The following is a 20243-nucleotide window of genomic DNA, read 5'->3' as shown; positions in this document are numbered from 1 at the left end:
TAAAGGTTGAAGGCCTTTACATCCCTGTTGATTTCATAATCCTAGACACTGGGAAGGATGAGGATGAATCCATCATCATTGGTAGACCCTTCCTAGTCATAGCAAACGCTGTGATTGATGTTGACAGAGGAGAGTTGGTCCTTCAGTTGAATGAGGACTACCTTGTATTTAAGACTCAAGGGTCTCCTTCTATAACCATGGAGAGGAAGCATGAAAAGCTTCTCTCAATACAGAGTCAAACAAAACTCCCACATTCAAACTCTAAGTTTGGTGTTGGGAGGCCACAACTAAACTCCAAGTTTGGTGTTGAGAGGCCCCAATCCTGCTCTGATTATCTGTGAGGCTCCATGAGAGCTCACTGTCAAGCTATTGACATTAAAGAAGCACTTGTTGGGAGGCAACCCAATGCTATTTAATTATATCTATTTACTTTCCATTGCTATTTTATGTTTTCTTTAGGTTGATGATCATGTGAAGTCACAAAAACAACTGAAAAAAGAAAAACAGAATGAAAAATAGAATAAAAACAGCTCACCCTGGAGAAAGAGCTTACTGGCGTTTAAACGCCAGTAAGAGTAGCAGAATGGGCATTAAACGCCCAGTCTGGCACCATTCTGGGCGTTTAACGCCAGAAACAGGCACCAGACTGGCGTTTAACGCCAGAATAGAGTATCTAATTGGCGTTTAACGCCAAGAATGGGAGAAAAGCTGGCGTTAAACGCCAGAAACAAGCAGCAACCTGGCATTTAACGCCAGAAGTACACTCTAAGGGTGTTTTGCATGCCTAAATGGAGCAGGGATGTTAAGTCCTTGACCCCTCAGGATCTGTGGACCCCACAGGATTCCCACCTACCCCACCTCTTCTTCTCTCTTCTTCACACCCTTTCATAGCACTCTTCCCCAAATACCCTTCACCAATCAGCTCCATACCTCTTCCCTAAATACTCTTCACCACTCACATCCATCCACTCTTCCCCAAAAATCCCACCTACCTCCAAATTCAAAATCCTTTCCCTCCCAAACCCAACCCTAATACACGAAACCTAACCCTTCCCCCACCCCTATATAAACCCCTCAACACTCCTACATTTTCACACATTACAAACACTTCTTCCCCCCTTGGCCGAATAGACTCTTCCCCTCCATCTCCTCCATTTTCTTCTTCTTCTACTATTTTCCTTCTTCTTTTGCTCGAGGACGAGCAAATATTTTAAGTTTGGTGTGGTAAAAGCGTTGCTTTTTGTTTTTCGATCAGCATTAATGGCACCTAAGGCCAGAGAAACCTCAAGAAAGAGGAAAGGGAAGGCAATTGCTTCCACCTCTGAGTCATGGGAGATGGAGAGATTCATCTCAAAGGTCCATCAAGACCACTTCTATGAAGTTGTGGCCAAGAAAAAGGTAATCCCTGAGGTCCCTTTTAAGCTAAAAAAGGGCGAATACCCAGAGATCAGACAAGAGATTATAAGAAGAGGATGGGAAGTACTCTCCAATCCTATTCAACAAGTCAGAATCCTAATGGTTCAAGAGTTCTATACAAATGCATGGATCACTAGGAACCATGATCAAAGTATGAACCCGAATCCAAAGAATTGGCTTACAATAGTTCAGGGGAAATACTTAGATTTCAGTCAGGAAAATATAAGGTTGGCATTCAACTTGCCAATGATGCAAGAAAATGCACGCCCCTACACTAGAAGGGTGAACTTTGATCAAAGGTTGGACCAAGTCCTCATGGACATATGTGTGGAAGGAGATCAATGGAAAGTTGACTCAAGAAGCAAGCCGGTTCAATTGAGAAGACCGGACCTTAAGCCTGTAGCTAGAGGATGGTTGGAGTTCATCCAACGCTCTATCATTCCTACTAGCAACTGATCCGAAGTAACTGTGGATCGGGCCATCATGATCTATAGTATCATGATTGGAGAGGAAGTGGAAGTTCATGAGATTATACCTTAAGAACTCTACAAGGTGGCTGACAAGTCCTCCACTTTGGCAAGGTTAGCCTTTCCTCACCTCATTTGTCACCTCTGTAATTCAGCTGGAATTGACATAGAGGGAGACATCCTCATTGAGAAGGACAAGCCCATCACTAAGAAAAGGATGGATCAAACAAGAGATCCCACTCATGGACCTCAACAAGAGCATGAGGAAATTCCTCATCATGAAATATCTGAGATGCCTCAAGGGATGCACTTTCCTCTACAAAACTATTGGGAGCAAATAAACACCTCCCTAGGAGAATTAAGTTCCAACATGGGACAACTAAGGGTGGAGCACCAAGAGCACTCCATCATTCTCCATGAGATTAGAGAAGATCAAAGAGCTATGAGGGAGGAGCAACAAAGGAAAGGAAGAGACATAGAGGAGCTCAAGAGCACCATTGGTTCTTCAAGAGGAGGAAGATGCCACCCTCACTAAGGGGGACCTGTTCCTTAATCTCCTTGTCTAGTTAATTTTTTCTATTTTCATTCTCTATGCTTTATTTTTATTTATGTTTGTGTCTTATTACATGATCATTAGTGTCTAGTGTTTATGCCTTAAAGCTATGAATGTCCTATGAATCCATCACCTTTCTTAAATGAAAAATGTTTTTACACTACAAGAAAAACACCCATTCAGGTACACTTAAAAAGTGTAGCCAAAAGTGAAAAAAAATGATGCCTTAGGCTACGGCTACGCTTTTTGGGCTACGGCTACGCTTTTTGGGGTGATTCCTATTCGGCCGTTGCCTATTCTCAAAGGCTACGCTTTTCTGCACCAAGGGCTACGCTTTTGGCGTTTAGGAATAGGCTACGCTTTTCAAGTGATGCTGTCCAGGACCAAAGGTTACGCTTTTCAGCTTTCATTTTTCCAGAATAGGCTACGCTTTTCAACGCTACTGCATCACTTGTAAAGCGTAGCCACATTGTATACCATAACTACTTTTTATAAGCGTAGCCTTAGGTCCCTCCTTTTTTTTTTTTTGTATACCATGGCTACTGTATATAAGTGTAACCTTAGGTCTTTTATTATTATTTTTTTAATTTTCTGTATATATATAATATTCTAATAATTATTAATACAACATAATTATACTAAATAATTTCTTTAAATAATAAAAATTATCCGTAACTAAAATATATTTATAATAATGATCCAAAAATACTAGAATGAAGTTAATTTTGAATATTCATACATCTCATACTAAAGTAAGCATAGTCATACCAAAATAATCATAATACACTTAGAATTTACTACTAATACTCTACAAAAAACTAAAATATTATATCCTACATAAGTATCTTCTAATAAAAGTCATTTGTCAACCATACATGTATCCATTCCTAACACTACTCTATCTTAGCTAATAAACCACAATAATAATCAGCTTAATCTTCATTATCATCCTCAATATTATCCTGCATAATTATATAAAAAAATAATTTAGAAAAATATTTATAATGACATTCGCAATTATAAAAATTAAAAAATCAAACTCAAAACTATCAATGACTGATATCATTAATTCTTTCTGTACTGTGTGCAAGTTTCACCAATGCATAGTAGTGTTTCACAAATCCAAATTTAGAATTCAAAGATAAAAAAAAGCATAAGCTAGATAAAATGCTATAAATGATTGGGGGAACATGCAGATTCACAAGAAATATTCAACTTGCAGTTTATATCCAATCAATTATTAAGGAGATTAAATTGTGTAATATACAATGATTTGCCTGTTGGTGCTGTCCAATGTGACATTTGGTAATTGGTAATGGTAGTGTGATTACTCATTAGTCATTAACCACTTCTGGGGGATTGCTTGGGGGAACTCTAACTAAGCAAAAGGGGGCATTTTTTGCAATATTTTATTTATTTTTATTTTTATTTTATAATTATATAAGACTTTATGAGAGGAAGAAAGATACTGAATGCAAAAATAGATGTCAGTGTTGAAAAGGATCTCGTGTTTTGCATGGAGAGGACATATCATATTATGAACAAGAGAGAGAGAGAGTTAATTTTTATACTCAATGAAATAGAACACACAGATGCTAATGTTTTAAAACTTTTAAATAATTATTATTTTTTTAATTTACAATTAATTACTTACTCTTCTTAAAATAAGTTTTCTATTAATAGTATTATTAAGAAGGCATTCCATTTGGGCCTATGATATTAAGTCATGATGATTATAGTATTACTAAATTACGAATTGAGATTAGGGTATAATAGTCAAGTTAGGGGAAGGGCGTGTGTGAGGAAGGTGTGGAAAAAAAAGAAACAGGGCAAGTAATATCTAAATTACAAATTGGTGCAAGTTATTGCTAAATTATGTGCCGCAATAAATAACTAACCTGAAATGAAGTTACACTTCTCTCTAACTTTGATATGTATTGCAGCTTCCTATGTGCAGAATGTCTATTTGCCAAGATTCTAATACAAAACAAATAAGAATTTTCAGTCAAACTCATAAAAGTGTAATGTAAAGCAATTTCATATAATAATTGTCAATAAAATTCATTGGTCAGCATTCATAATGAACTCAAATGCAAATGACAGAAAATGCATATAATAATTCTCAATAAAATGCTAAGCCAATATCCCTAAATAACTGCACAGAGCATGCACCAAAGTAAAATTATACTGAAGCACTTAGCCAAGCATAATTACAGAAAATAAGAGATCAAGTTTCAATTCCTATGTGACAATCATTGAATGTCTCCACTAATACGTTTAGCCAAGCATCCAAACTGATCATTTTCAAAATTTTAATGAGTCAGTGGTCCATTTCTTTGTTTCAAGTTTCAACATCCTTATAAAATCCCTGTTCTTCAATCATATGTAATTCAAATGCAAATATAGCATACTTCTAAATTAACCACACAGAAAAAGAAATGCCAAAATTACATGCCCAGCAGCCTCGTAGCTGAAATTTTGTGGAAAAGTGGAGTTTGTCCCTAAAAGGCCAAAGCATGAAAAGAAATGACAAAATGCAGAACTTAATTCCAAATTCTTCAACAATAATTTGTATCTTTCACCTATTAAACACAATTGTATAAGTTCACTCAACTAACGAGATAGAAATTAATTTTTAATTTGATTCACATGCTAATGAGATAGAAATTACAACTTACAATATGAAACATGGTAGAGGAAAAGCATTAATTAAACATGTATTGAACATTCAGGATATGCAAATTATTTCAACAATAATAGCTACGCACATAGATAAAGGTGTTTCTATTGAATATTGAAACCAAAAATTCAAGGAAACCCAATTGAATAATTCGAGCGAATCGTAAATACAGTAGAAGTTAGTATACTATTCAATGATCGAATCTTACGGATTGGAGAAAAAGAAATTAACAAAAACACAAAAAATGCTTGACAGTTAGTACTATGGTAGTAGTAGTGGGCAGGGAATCAAATTTCTAGAAGCTTTGGTGGAAGTTATGCATGTCTTCCATAAAGGACAAATTAACTAATTAATTATATATCAACTTAAAAAAATAAAAACAGAATCAATATGGAGACAAAACTAAAGTGATGCAGCAAAGAGCAGACACCACTTACCACTCTTGGAGGAAAACAAAAATCAGTTCGAATGCATCCTTTGGAAGTGTCACACCTAACTCTTCGAGCTCCCTTCTGAAAAAGAACTCAACACACTATTATCTCTGAAATTACCACAACAATGGCGTATCTGGCTCATGCATCAACTTGGTTTACTCTCAAATTTCAACATTGTAATTGAAATACAAGAAATAAATAAGAGCATAGTAGCTGTGTTTGTGATTACCGACCGGAAACCGCTTTCAAAAATCGGAACCCCTCAAATTTCAAAACCAAATGGAAATTAATACATACCTAATCAACGACGTGAGCACAGAGACAATGATGAGAAGCGCAGAGATCGACCCCAGGAGCACGGCAAGCCCTAGTTGCGGCGGCGGCGGCTTCAATCGACCCCAGGAGCGACAACAGTGCACGGCGGAACAGCCTCCTCTCTTGCGTCGCATCTTCATCCTCTCTTTCCATCTCGTATGCAAATCATCTCTCTCTCCCCTCCGGGCTCCCTGCTCCGCGACGGCAATGGCGTCGGCTGCAGCGACGTTGCGGCGGTGACCCCCTCTCACTCTCTATTCTCTCGATCGCGCTCTCTCATCTCTGTCTCCTCCTCTCCTCCCTCTGGTTCACTCTTTCTCTCGGATATGGGTGTGTGTGTGTGTGAAAAGGGGCGTGGTGGGGGTGGTGAGTGATGGTGAGAATGAGTGTGAGTGTGTGGGTGTGTTAGGGTTAGGGTTTTAAAGAATTAATTCGAAGGTGATTTGCGAAGGTGAGGGGCGAAACCTTTTTCTGATCAGATGGCGAAAGTGAGGGTATTCAAAGGTGAGTGTGATTTGGTGATAAGGAAAAGAAAAATTACTAAGTGTTTAGGTGCATTTGGCCTAGATACATTAGGCTACATTTTTAAAGTGCACTCAAAATATAACAAATATGTTACTCTTTAAAAGCGCTTCCTTTGGTATGAAAAGTGTACCCATAGATATCAACCTACAGCTATGCTTTATAAGTGATTTTTATAATACCTAAGGCTACACTTTTTAAATGATGCCACAATTGTGTATCCTTTTCTCTTATAAAAAGGCAACACAGAGAAAAGCGTAGCCTATTCATAGAATAGGCTACGCTTTTCAAATGTAGCTTAAAAAAAGTGTGGCTGAATGGGTATTTTTCTTGTAGTGTTAACCACAAAAGAACAAGAAGTACATGATTTCGAATTAATCCTTGAAATTAGTTTAATTATTTTGATGTGGTGACAATACTTTTTGTTTTCTGAATGAATGCTTGAACAGTGCATATGTCTTTTGAATTTGTTGTTTATGAATGTTAAAATTGTTGGCTCTTAAAAGAATGATGAAAAAGGAGAAATGTTATTTGATAACTTGAAAAATCATAAAATTGATTCTTGAAACAAGAAAAAGCAGTGAAAAACAAGGCTTGCAAAAAAAATGGTGAAAATAAAAGAAAAAAAAAAGAGAGAAAGAAAAAGAAAAAGCAAGCAGAAAAAGCCAATAGCTCTTTAAACCAAAAGGCAAGAGCAAAAAGCCAATAACCCTTTAAACCAAAAGGTAAGGGTAAAAAGGATCCAAGGCTTTGAGCATCAGTGGATAGGAGGGCCCAAAGGAATAAAATCCTGGCCTAAGCGGCTAAACCAAGTTGTTCCTAACCATGTGCTTGTGGCGTGAAGGTGTCAAGTGAAAAGCTTGAGACTGAGTGGTTAAAGTCGAGGTCCAAAGCAAAAAAAAAGAGTGTGCTTAAGAACTCTAGACACCTCTAATTGGGGACTTTAGCAAAGCTGAGTCACAATCTGAAAAGGTTCACCAAGTTATGTGTCTGTGGCATTTAAGTATCCGGTGGTAATACTGGAAAACAAAGTGCTTAGGGCCACGACCAAGACTCATAAAGTAGATGTGTTCAAGAATCAAAAATCTGAACTAGGAGAATCAATAACACTATCTTAACTCTAAGTTCTTATAGATGCCAATCATTCTGAACTTCAGAGGATAAAGTGAGATGCTAAAACTGTTCAGAGGCAAAAAGCTACTAGTCCCGCTCATCTAATTGGAGCTAAGTTTCATTGATATTTTGGAATTTATAGTATATTATCTTCTTTTTATCCTATTTGATTTTCAGTTGCTTGGGGACAAGCAACAATTTAAGTTTCGTGTTATGATGAGCGGATAATTTATACGCTTTTTGGCATTGTTTTTACATAGTTTTTAGTATGATTTAGTTAGTTTTTAGTATATTTTTATTAGTTTTTAAATAAAAATCACATTTCTGGACTTCATTATGAGTTTGTGTGTTTTTCTGTGATTTCAAGTAAATTTTGGCTGAAATTGAGGGACTTGAGCAAAAATCTGATTCAGAGGCTGAAGAAGGACCGCAAATGCTGTTGGATTCTGACCTCCCTGCACTCAAAATGGATTTTCTGGAGCTACAGAAACTTAATTGGTGCGCTCTTAATTGCGTTGGAAAGTAGACATCCTGGGCTTTCCAGAAATATATAATAGTCCATACTTTGCCCGAGTTTTGACGATGCAAACTGGCGTTCAAACGCCAACTTTCTGCCCTATTCTGGAGTTAAACGTCAGAAACAGGTTGCAAATCAGAGTTAAACGCCAGAAACAGGCTACAACCTGGCGTTTAACTCCTAAAAGAGTCTCTACACATGAAAGCTCAATTCTCAGCCCAAGCACACACCAAGTGGGCCTGGAAGTGGATTTCTGCATCATTTACTCATTTCTGTAAACCCTAGGTTACTAGTTTAGTATAAATACTACATTTAGAGATTTTATTTTAGATCTTTGGACGTTTAGTCCTGAGACCTTTATGCTTTTGTACACGTTTGGAGGCTGGCCATTCGGCCATGCCTAGACCTTCTGTTCTTATGTATTTTCAACGGTGGAGTTTCTACACCCCATAGATTAAGGTGTGGAGCTCTGCTGTTCCTCATGAATTAATGCAAAGTACTATTGTTTTTCTATTCAATTCAAGCTTATTCTTACTCCAAGATATTCACTCGTACTTCAACCTGATGAATGTGATGATCCGTGACACTTATCATCATTCTCGCCTATGAACGCGTGCCTGACAACCACTTCCGTTCTATCTACAATAGCTTGAGCTTTTATCTCTTCGGCTCCTGGTTCAGATCAGAGTCTTGGTGGTATAAGCTAGAATTATTGGCGGCCATTATTGAGATCCAGAAAGTCTAAACCTTGTCTGTGGTATTCCGAGTAGGATTTGGGATGGGATGACTGTGACGAGCTTCAAACTCACGAGTGCTGGGTGTATTGACAGACACAAAAGGATCAACAGATTCTATTCCAAAAAGAGTGAGAACCGACAGATGATTAGCCGTGCGGTGACAACGCTTTTGGACCATTTTCATTGGGAGGATGGGAGGTAGCCATTGACGACGGTGATGCCCAACATACAGCTTGCCATGGAAAGGAGTATGAATGATTGGATGAAGGCAGTAGGAAAGCAGAGATTCAGACGGAATAAATCATCTCCATACGCTTATCTGAAATTCCTACCAATGAATTACATAAGTATCTCTATCCTATTTTATATTTTATTTATGTTTTAATTATCAAAATCCCATAACTATTTGAATCCGCCTGACTGAGATTTATAAGGATGACCATAGCTTGCTTCAAGCCGACAATCTCCGTGAGATCAACCCTTAATCACATAAGGTTTATTACTTGGACGACCCAGTATACTTGCTGGTTAGTTGTGCGAAGTTGTGAAGAAGAATTGAGATTATGATAGTGTGTACCAAGTTCTTTTGGCGCCATTGAGATCCAAATTTCGTGCACCAATAGGAATTTGTGATATATATGTTTGTAATTTATTGTTATGTATATATATGTATATGTTTTCAAGAAAATAGTGAAAATGAAAGGTTATGCGATTTTAAGTTTTAAATAGGCTCCTATTTTAGTATTAAATATGTTTAGAGCAGTCGTAATATCCAAATCTATCAGAGTGGCGCAGCTGGAAGTGTGACGCTCTAATAGTGAGGGTGTTACACTAAATGCCAGAAGAGTGGCATTTAGCGCCACAACTCCAAAGAAGAATGAGTGAGGTCCTTGATTCTCCTAGCTTAGTTCCTTTTGATTCTTGAACACAGCTTCTTTTGAGTCTTGGCCGTGACCCTAAGCACTTTGTTTTCCAGTATTAACACCGGATACATAAACACCACAGACACTTAACTGGGTGAAACTTTTAGGATTGTGATTCAGCTTTGCTAGAATCCCCAGCCAGTGGTGTCCAGAGTTCTTAAGCACACTCTTTTGCTTTGGATCACGACTTTAACTGCTCAGTCTCAAGCTTTTCACTTGACACCTTCTCACCACAAGCATATAGTTAGGGAAGCAGCTCATTTGAACTATTAGGCCAAGATTTTGTTTCTTTTAGGCCCTCCTAACCATTGATGCTCAAAGCCTTGGATCCTTGCTCTTTCCTTTTGGTTTAAAGAGTTATTGGCTTTTTGTTTCTTTTTCTTTCTCTGCTTTTGACGTTAGGATTTATGCCAGTAAAGAATTTTATAAAAACAGTCGCGTTGTAGATATAGTCTCTAAACCAACAGAAATCCCTTCGTACAAATGTTTTGGTTGTCACAAGTAACAAACCCCTAAATAAATTGATAACCGAAGTATTCAAATCCCGGGTCGTCTTCTCAAGGAACTGCAGGGAAGTATGTTCTTATTATTAGTTATGGAGATTGTAAATTGGTGTTTTGAGAATGAGGAGCGAATGATTTAATTAGCAATTGAAGTAAATGAAGAACAAGCAATTTAAATGGCAACTAAATAAATAAATGACTGTAAATAGACTTTTGGCAAGGTATGAGAAATTGGAGGTCCTTGGTGCACGAAATTGTGATGTCCAGGCTCGAACTATCCCTGGTAATGGCTCCAAAGCTTGGTGCTTTGATCTTAATTCATAATTGTCACAACTTCGATACATCTAACCAGCAAGTGCACTGGGTCGTCCAAGTAATACCTTACGTGAGTAAGGGTCGAATCCCACGGAGATTGTTGGTATGAAGCAACCTATGGTCACCTTGTAAATCTCAGTCAGGCAGATATAAAGTGATAATGGTGTTTTCGAATATTATATAATAAAATAGGGATAGAGATACTTATGTAATTCATTGGTAGGAATTTCAGATAAGCGAATGGAGATGCTTTTCGTTCCTCTGAACCTCTGCTTTCCTGCTATCTTCATCCAATCAGTGGCTACATCCCCTCCTCTCAGTGAATAATATGCTCACGCACCCTGTCACGGCACGGCTATTCATCTGTCGGTTCTCGATCATGCTGGAATAGGATTCACCCTCCTTTTGCGTCTGTCACTAACGCCCAGCACTCGCGAGTTTGAAGCTCGTCACAGTCATTCAATCATTGAATCCTACTCAGAATACCACAGACAAGGTTTAGACCTTCCGGATTCTCTTGAATGCCGCCATCATTCTAGCTTACGCCATGAAGATTCCTGTTAGGAGATCTAAGAGATACTCATTCTAGCTTAATTCATGTAGAACAGAAGTGTTTGTCAGGCACGCGTTCATAAGGGAGAAGGATGATGAACGTCACATATAATCATCACCTTCATCACATTCTTGGGTGTGAATGGATATCTTAGAAGCGAAATAAGATGAATTGAATAGAAAACAGTAGTACTTGCATTAATTTTTTAGGAACAGCAGAGCTCTACACCTTAATCTATGGAGTGTAGAAACTCTACCGTATGAAAATACATAAGTGAAAGGTCCAGGCATGGCCGAGATGGCCAGCCCCCTAAACGAGATCACAGGATCAAAATACAATCCCGGATCCAAAGATGATCAAAAGATTCCTAATACAATAGTAAAAGGTCCTATTTATAATAAACTAGCTACTAGGGTTTACATGAGTAAGTAATTGATGCATAAATCCACTTCCTGGGCCCACTTGGTGTGTTTTGGGCTGAGCTTGAGTGTTGCACGTGCAGAGGCCATTTGTGGAGTTGAACGCCAGTTTCTGTGCCAGTTTGGGCGTTCAACTCTGGTTTTGGATCCTTTTCTGGCGCTGGACGCCAGATTTGGGCAGAAGGCTGGCGTTGAACGCCAGTTTACGTCGTCAATTCTTAGCCAAAGTATGGACTATTATATATTTCTGAAAAGACCTGGATGTCTACTTTCCAACGCAATTGGAAGCGCGCCATTTCGAGTTCTGTAGCTCCAGAAAATCCACTTTGAGTGCAGGGAGGTCAGAATCCAACAGCATCAGCAGTCCTTTTTCAACCTCTGAATCTGATTTCTGCTCAAGTCCCTCAATTTCAGCCAGAAAATACCTGAAATCACAGAAAAACACACAAACTCATAGTAAAGTCCAGAAATGTGAATTTAACATAAAAACTAATGAAAACATCCCTTAAAAGTAACTAGATCCTACTAAAAACATACTAAAAACAATGCCAAAAAGCGTATAAATTATCCGCTCATCACAACACCAAACTTAAATTGTTGCTTGTCCCCAAGTAACTGAAAATCAAATAGGATAAAAAGAAGAGAATATACTATAAATTCCAAACTATCAATGAAACAGAGCTTCAATCATATGAGCGGGGCTTATAGCTTTTTGCCTCTTGAATAGTTTTGGCATCTCACTTTATCCATTGAGGTTCAGAATGATTGGCATCTATAGGAACTTCAGATTTCGAATAGTGTTATTGACTCTCCTAGTTCAGTATGATGATTCTTGAACACAGCTTCTTTATGAGTCTTGGCCGTGGCCCTAAGCACTTTGTTTTCCAGTAATACCACCGGATACATAAATGCCACAGACACATAATTGGGTGAACCTTTTCAGATTGTGACTCAGCTTTGCTAAAGTCCCCAATTAGAGGTGTCCAGGGTTCTTAAGCACACTCTTTGTTTTTGCTTTGGACCTTGACTTTAACCGCTCAGTCTCAAGTTTTCACTTGACACCTACACGCCACAAGCACATGGTTAGGGACAGCTTGGTTTAGCCGCTTAGACCAGGATTTTATTCCTTTAGGCCCTCCTATCCACTGATGCTCAAAGCCTTGGGATCCTTTTTATTTGCCCTTGCCTTTTGGTTTTAAGGGTTATTGGCTTTTTCTGCTTGCTTTTTCTTTTTCTTTCTATTTTTTTTTCTCTAATTTTTTTTTTGCCCTATTTTTTTTTTTCTGCAAGCTTTGTTCTTTGCTGCTTTTTCTTGCTTCAAGAATCGTTTTTATGATTTTTTAGATTATCAAATAACATGTCTCCTAGTCATCATTCTTTCAAGAGCCAACATATTTAACATTCTTAAACAACAACTTCAAAAGACATATGCACTGTTCAAGCATACATTCAGAAAACAAGAAGCATTGTCACCACATCAATATAATTAAACTAAGTTCAAGGATAAATTCGAAACTCATGTACTTCTTGTTCTTTTGAATTAAAACATTTTTCTTTTAAGAGAGGTGATGGATTCATAGGACATTCATATCTTTAAGACAAAATTACTAACTACTAATGATCATGTAATAAAGGCACAAACATTGATAAGCACATAATATAGAAAACGAAAAACAGAGAAGACAAGAACAAGGAATGAATCCACCTTAGTGATGGTGGCGTTTCCTTCTTGAGGAACCAATGATGTCCTTGAGCTCTTCTATGTCTCTTCCTTGTCTTTGTTGCTCCTCCCTCATTGCCTTTTGATCTTCTCTTATTTCATGCAGCATGATGGAGTGCTCTTGATGTTCCACCCTTAGTTGTTCCATATTGGAACTCAATTCTCCTAGGGAGGTGTAGATTTGCTCCCAATAATTTTGTGGAGGAAAGTGCATTTGAGGCATCTCAGGGATCTCATGGAAGTGAGCTTCTTGCGCCTCTTGAGCTCCATGACTGGGCTCTCTTGCTTGCTCCATCTTTTTCTTAGTGATGGGCTTGTCCTCTTTGATGAGGATATCTCCCTCTATGTCAATCCCAGCTGAATTGCATAGGTGGCAAATGAGGTGAGGGAAGGCTAACCTTGCCATAGTGGAGGACTTGTCAGCCACCTTGTAGAGTTCTTGAGGTATAATCTCATGAACTTCCACCTCTTCTCCAATCATGATGCTATGGATCATGATGGCCCGGTCTATAGTAACTTCAGACCGGTTGCTAGTGGGAATGATTGAGCATTGAATAAACTCCAACCATCCTCTAGCTATAGGCTTGAGGTCCAATCTTCTTAGTTGAACCGGCTTGCCTTTGGAGTCAATCTTCCATTGAGCTCCTTCTACACATATGTCCATAAGGACTTGGTCCAACCTTTGATCAAAGTTGACTCTCCTTGTGTAGGGGCGTGCGTTCTCTTCCATGTATGGCAAGTTGAACGCCAACCTCACATTCTCCGGACTAAAATCTAAGTATTTTCCCCGAACCATTGTAACATAGTTCTTTGGATCCGGGTTCTTACTTTGATCATGGTTCTTGGTGATCCATGCATTAGCATAGAACTCTTGAACCATTAGGATGCCGACTTGTTGGATGGGATTTGTTAGAACTTCCCAACCTCTTCTTTGAATTTCATGTCGGATCTCCGGATACTCATTTCTTTTGAGTTTAAAAGGGACCTCAGGGATCACCTTCTTCTTGGCTACAACATTATAGAAGTGGTCTTGATGGGCTTTGGAGATGAATCTTTCCATCTCCCATGACTCGGATGTGGAAGCTTTTATCTTCCCTTTCCCTCTTCTAGAGGATTCTCTGGTCTTAAATGCCATCAATGGTAATGAAAAAACAAAAAAGCTATGCTTTTACCACACCAAACTTAGAATATTGCTCGCCCTCGAGCAATAAACAAAAGAATAGAAGAAGAAGAAGAAGGAATATGGAGAGGGAGAGGGAGATGTGGTTTCGGCCAAGAGGAGTGTAGAGGGGTGTGTTGTGTGAATTTGATGAAGAATGGAGGTCTTTATATAGGGAAGGGAGGGGGGGTTAAGGTTCGGCCATATGGGTGGGTTTGGGTGGGAAATTGGTTTTGAATTTTGAAGGTAGGTGGGGTTTATGAGGTAGGTTTATTGGGAAGAGTGGGTGGATGTGAGTGGTGAAGGTTTAGTGGGGAAGAGAGATTGAGGTGATTAGTGAGGGGTTTTTAGGGAAGAGTGTTTATGGGGTTGTGTGAAAGAGAGTGGTGAGAAGAAGTGAGTGGAGGTAGGTGGGGATCCTGTGGGGTCCACAGATCCTGAGTGGATCCTGTGGGGTCCACAGATCCTGAGGTGTTCAAGGATTTACATCCCTGCACCCATTAGGCATGTAAAAATGCCTTTGTACCCAACTCTGGGCGTTCAGCGCCAGGTTGGTGGCCATTTTGGGCGTTCAACGCCCATTTGTGTGCCATTTCTGGCGTTGAACGCCAGAACCATGCCTGTTCTGGCGTTCAGCGCCCAGAAGCTGCCCATTTTGGGCGTTCAGCGCCAGAACCATGCTCTGTTCTGGCGCTGAACGCCAGACAGATGCTCCTCCAGGGTGTGATTTTTCTTCTGCTGTTTTTGATTCTGTTTTCAATTTTTATATTTATTTTGTGACTCCTCATGATCATGAACCTAAGAAAACATGAAAAACAATAAAAATAAGAATTAGATAAACATTGGGTTGCCTCCCAACAAGCGCTTCTTTAATGTCAATAGCTTGACAGTGGGCTCTCATGGAGCCTCACAGATGTGCAGAGCTTTGTTGAGACTCTTCAACACCAAACTTAGAGTTTGGATATGGGAGTTCAACACCAAACTTAGAGTTTGGTTGTGGCCTCCCAACACCAAACTTAGAGTTTGACTGTGGGGGCTCTGGTTGACTCTGCTTTGAGAGAAGCTTTTCAAGCTTCCTCTCCATGGTTGCAGAGGGAGATCCTTGAGTTTTGAATACAAGGGAGTTCTCATTCCATTGAAGGACTATTTCACCTTTGTCAACATCAATCACAGCTCTTGCTGTGGCCAGGAAAGGTCTTCCTAGGATGATGGATTCATCCTCTTCCTTTCCAGTATCCAGGACTATGAAATCAACAGGGATGTAAAGGCCCTCAACCTTTACTAAAACGTCCTCTACTTGTCCATAAGCCTGTTTTCTTGAACTGTCTGCCATCTCTAATGAGATTTTAGCAGCTTGCACCCCATAGATTCCCAATTTCTCTATTACAGAGAGGGGCATGAGGTTTATTCCTGAACCAAGGTCACACAGAGCCTTAAAGATCATGGTGCCTATGGTACAGGGTATTATGAACTTTCCAGGATCCTGTCTCTTCTGAGGCAATGTCAGTTGATCCAGATCACTTAGTTCATTGATGAACAAGGGAGGTTCAACTTCCCAAGTATCAATGCCAAATAATTTGGCATTCAGCTTCATGATTGCACCAAGAAACTTGGCAGTTTGCTCTTCAGTAACATCCTCATTCTCTTCAGAAGAGGAATACTCATCAGAGCTCATGAAGGGCATAAGGAGGTTCAATGGAATCTCTATGGTCTCTAGATGAGTCTCAGATTCCTTTGGTTCCTCAGAGGGAAGCTCCTTATTGATCACTGGACGTCCCAGGAGGTCTCCCTCCTTGGGATTCACGTCCTCTCCTCTCCTCATAGGTTCGGCCATGGCGCTTATGTCAATGGCCTTGCACTCTCCTTTTGGGTTCTCTTCTGTATTGCTTGGGAGAGTACTAGGAGGGATTTCAGTGATCCTTTTACTCAGCTGGCCCACTTGTGCTTCCAGATTTCTAATGGAAGACCTTGTTTCATTCATGAAACTTACAGTGGCCTTAGATAGATCAGAGACTAGATTTGCTAAATTAGAAGCATTTTGTTCAGAGTTCTCTGTCTGTTGCTGAGTTGATGATGGAAAAGGCTTGCTATTGCTAAACCTGTTTCTTCCATCATTATTAAAGCCTTGTTGGGGCTTTTGATCCTTCCATGAGAAATTTGGATGATTTCTCCATGTTGAGTTATAGGTGTTTCCATAAGGTTCACCTAAGTAATTTACCTCTGCTATTGCAGGGTTCTCAGGATCATAAACTTCTTCTTCAGAAGATGCCTCTTGAGTACTGTTGGATGCAGCTTGCATTCCATGCAGACTCTGAGAGATCATATTGACTTGCTGAGTCAATATTTTATTCTGAGCCAATATGGCATTCAGAGTATCAACTTCAAGAACTCCCTTCTTCATAGGCGTCCCATTACTCACAGGATTCCTTTCAGAAGAGTACATGAACTGGTTATTAGCAACCATGTCAATGAGTTCTTGAGCTTCTGCAGGCATTTTCTTTAGGTGAATGGATCCACCTGCAGAAGTGTCCAGTGACATCTTTGATAGCTCAGATAAACCATCATAGAATATATCCAGGATGGTCCATTCTGAAAGCATGTCAGAAGGACACTTTTTGGTCAACTGTTTGTATCTTTCCCAAGCTTCATAGAGGGATTCACCTTCTTTCTGTCAGAAGGTTTGAACATCAGCTCTAAGCTTGCTCAGCTTTTGAGGAGGAAAGTACTTGGCTAAGAAAGCCGTGACCAGCTTATCCCAAGAGTTCAGGCTGTCTTTGGGTTGAGAATCCAACCATAATCTAGCTCTGTCTCTTACAGCAAAAGGGAAAAGCATGAGCCTGTAGACTTCAGGATCTACTCCATTAGTCTTAACAGTATCACATATCTGCAAGAATTCAGTTAAGAACTGAAAAGGATCTTCAGATGGAAGTCCATGAAACTTGCAGTTCTGCTGCATCAGAGAAACTAATTGAGGTTTCATCTCAAAGTTGTTTGCTCCAATGGCAGGAATGGAGATGCTTCTTCCATGTAAATTGGAATTAGGTGCAGTAAAGTCACCAAGCATCTTCCTTACATTATTATTATTTTCGGCTGCCATCTCCTTTTCCTGTTCGAAAATTTCTGAAAGGTTTTCTCTGGATTGTTGTATTTTAGCTTCTCTTAATTTTCTCTTCAGAGTCCTTTCAGGTTCTGGATCTGCTTCCACAAGAATGTTCTTATCCTTGCTCCTGCTCATATGACAAAGAAGAAGGCACAGAAAAATAATAATAATAATAGAGATCCTTTATACCACAGTATAGGGATCCCTGTGTGAGTGGAAGAAAAGAGGGGGAGACAAAGAATGTGATGTAAAGGAAGAAACACAACTGTACGGATGGAAGAGATGTGAGATGAGATGTTAGGATATGAATGAATAAATAGAATAGGATGGGGGAGGGATAATTTTCGAAAATTATTTTGAAAAAGAGTTAGTGATTTTTGAAAAATGGTTTTTTGAAAAATGTTAGAAATTTTCGAAAAATTTTTTTGAAATCAAAAATAAAAAATAAAAATAATTAGTTAATTAAAAAGAAATTTTGAAAAAGAGGGAAGATATTTTCGAAAATTAGAGAGAGAGAGAGAGAGAGAGTTAGGTGGTTTTGAAAAAGTTAAGAAACAAACAAAAAGTTAGTTAGTTAGTTGAAACAAATTTAAAAAGATAAGAAGTTAGGAAGTTAGAAAAGATATTTTGAAAAGATATTTTTGAAAAAGATAAGATAAGAAGATATTTTTGAGAAGATATGATTGAAATTAGTTTTGAAAAAGATTTGATTTTTAAAATCACAATTAATGACTTGATTCATAAGAAATCACAAGATATGATTCTAGAACTTAAAGTTTGAATCTTTCTTAACAAGCAAGTAACAAACTTCAAATTTTTGAATCAAAACATTAATTGATTATGTTATTTTCGAAAATTTGGTATAAAAATAAGAAAAAGATTTTTGAAAAAGATTTTTTTAATTTTCGAAAATAACTAAAAATTTTGAAAAAGATTAGATTTTCGAAAAAGATTTTGAAAAAGATAAGATTTTCAAATTGAAAATTTGATTTGACTCATAAGAAACAACTTGATTTTAAAAACTTTTGAAAAAGTCAATCCAAATTTCGAATTCGATGAGAGAAAAAGGGAAAGATAATTTTTTTATTTTTGAAATTTTTATGAAAAATATGAAAATTATGCAATGCATGAAATTTTTGGATCAAAACAATGAATGCATGCAAGAATGCTATGAATGTCAAGATGAACACCAAGAACACTTTGAATGTCAAGATGAACATTATAGACACAATTTTGAAAAATTTTTAATGCAAAGAAAACATGCAAGACACCAAACTTAGAATTCTTTAATGCTTAGACACTAAGAATTCAAGAATGCATATGATAAACATGAAAAGACACAAAACAAAAAATCATCAAGATCAAACAAGAAGACTTACCAAGAACAACTTGAAGATCATGAAGAACACTATGAATGCATGATATTTTCGAAAAAAATGCAAGATGCATATGCAATGGACACCAAACTTATAACATGACTCAAGACTCAAACAAGAAACAGAAAAATATTTTTGATTTTTATGATTTTCTAATTTTTTTTGGATTTTTTTCGAAAATTATATGAAAAAAAAAATAAGGATTCCAAAATTTTTTTTCATGAATTCCAGGAATCTTGCATTCTTAGTCTAAAGCTTCAGTCTAGGAATTAGACATGGCTCACTAGCCAGCCAAGCCTTCAATGAAAGCTCCGGTCCAAAACACTAGACATGGCCAATGGCCAGCCAAGCTTCAGCATGTAATTTAGATATGACATGCCTGACATACTCATTCCCAAAGGAATAGACATGGCTTTACAGCCAGCCAGGCTTCAACATGCTTCATGAAACACTAGAATTCATTATTAAAAATTTTGAATAAAAATTTTTTGAAAACATTTTTATTATTTTCGAAAACAGATGAGAAAATTTTAGAAATATGTTTGAAAAATTTTTGAAAATAAAATAAAAAGAAAATTACCTAATCTGAGCAACAAGATGAACCGTCAGTTGTCCAAACTCAAACAATCCCCGGCAACGGCGCCAAAAACTTGGTGCTGTTGCCGGATCAAAAGGGAATCTGGCACTGATGTTACCGGACCAAAAGCTTGCCGAAAACTCAAACAATCCCCGGCAACGGCGCCAAAAACTTGGTGCACGAAATTGTGATGTCCAGGCTCGAACTATCCCTGGTAATGGCTCCAAAGCTTGGTGCTTTGATCTTAATTCATAATTGTCACAACTTCGATACAACTAACCAGCAAGTGCACTGGGTCGTCCAAGTAATACCTTACGTGAGTAAGGGTCGAATCCCACGGAGATTGTTGGTATGAAGCAAGCTATGGTCACCTTGTAAATCTCAGTCAGGCAGATATAAAGTGATAATGGTGTTTTCGAATATTATATAATAAAATAGGGATAGAGATACTTATGTAATTCATTGGTAGGAATTTCAGATAAGCGAATGGAGATGCTTTTCGTTCCTCTGAACCTCTGCTTTCCTGCTATCTTCATCCAATCAGTCTCACTCCTTTCCATGGCTGGCTTTATGCAAGGGCATCACCGTTGTCAGTGGCTACATCCCCTCCTCTCAGTGAATAATATGCTCACGCACCCTGTCACGGCACGGCTATTCATCTGTCGGTTCTCGATCATGCTGGAATAGGATTCACCCTCCTTTTGCGTCTGTCACTAACGCCCAGCACTCGCGAGTTTGAAGCTCGTCACAGTCATTCAATCATTGAATCCTACTCAGAATACCACAGACAAGGTTTAGACCTTCCGGATTCTCTTGAATGCCGCCATCATTCTAGCTTACGCCA

At 38.4% G+C, this 20243-nt stretch overlaps 1 protein-coding gene and 1 non-coding gene across 3 annotated transcripts; one reads left to right on the top strand and one right to left on the bottom strand.

The window, feature by feature from the left end:
• Positions 1-4350: 4350 nt before the first annotated feature.
• Positions 4351-5999, bottom strand: LOC107612241 (uncharacterized). 2 transcript variants are annotated; one of them, XM_088496100.1, is made up of 4 exons: positions 5848-5999; positions 5554-5628; positions 4879-4937; positions 4358-4413 (listed from the first exon to the last, which is right to left on the bottom strand). In XM_088496100.1, exons 1-4 carry the CDS (start codon positions 5997-5999, stop codon positions 4358-4360), a joined length of 342 nt encoding a protein of 113 aa, XP_088352226.1. The 2 variants fall into 2 exon arrangements, 1 of the variants encoding a protein (XP_088352226.1); XR_015895999.1 differs by lacking the exons at positions 4879-4937; positions 5848-5999 and having other exon boundaries at positions 4351-4413; positions 5554-5630.
• A 10940-nt stretch (positions 6000-16939) lies between these two features.
• On the top strand, positions 16940-17047 carry LOC148548829 (small nucleolar RNA R71). Its single transcript, XR_015897208.1, has one exon. It is a non-coding gene; the product is annotated as a small nucleolar RNA R71 (small nucleolar RNA).
• The last annotated feature ends 3196 nt before the right edge of the window (positions 17048-20243 follow it).

This window comes from Arachis ipaensis, chromosome B8 (genome assembly GCF_059453495.1).
Source record: "Arachis ipaensis isolate K30076 ecotype BB chromosome B8, ASM5945349v1, whole genome shotgun sequence".
Taxonomy (NCBI): Eukaryota; Viridiplantae; Streptophyta; class Magnoliopsida; order Fabales; family Fabaceae; genus Arachis; species Arachis ipaensis.
The sequence above is the reverse complement of the archived record's forward strand: the minus strand, read 5'-3'. Positions and strand labels throughout refer to the sequence as shown.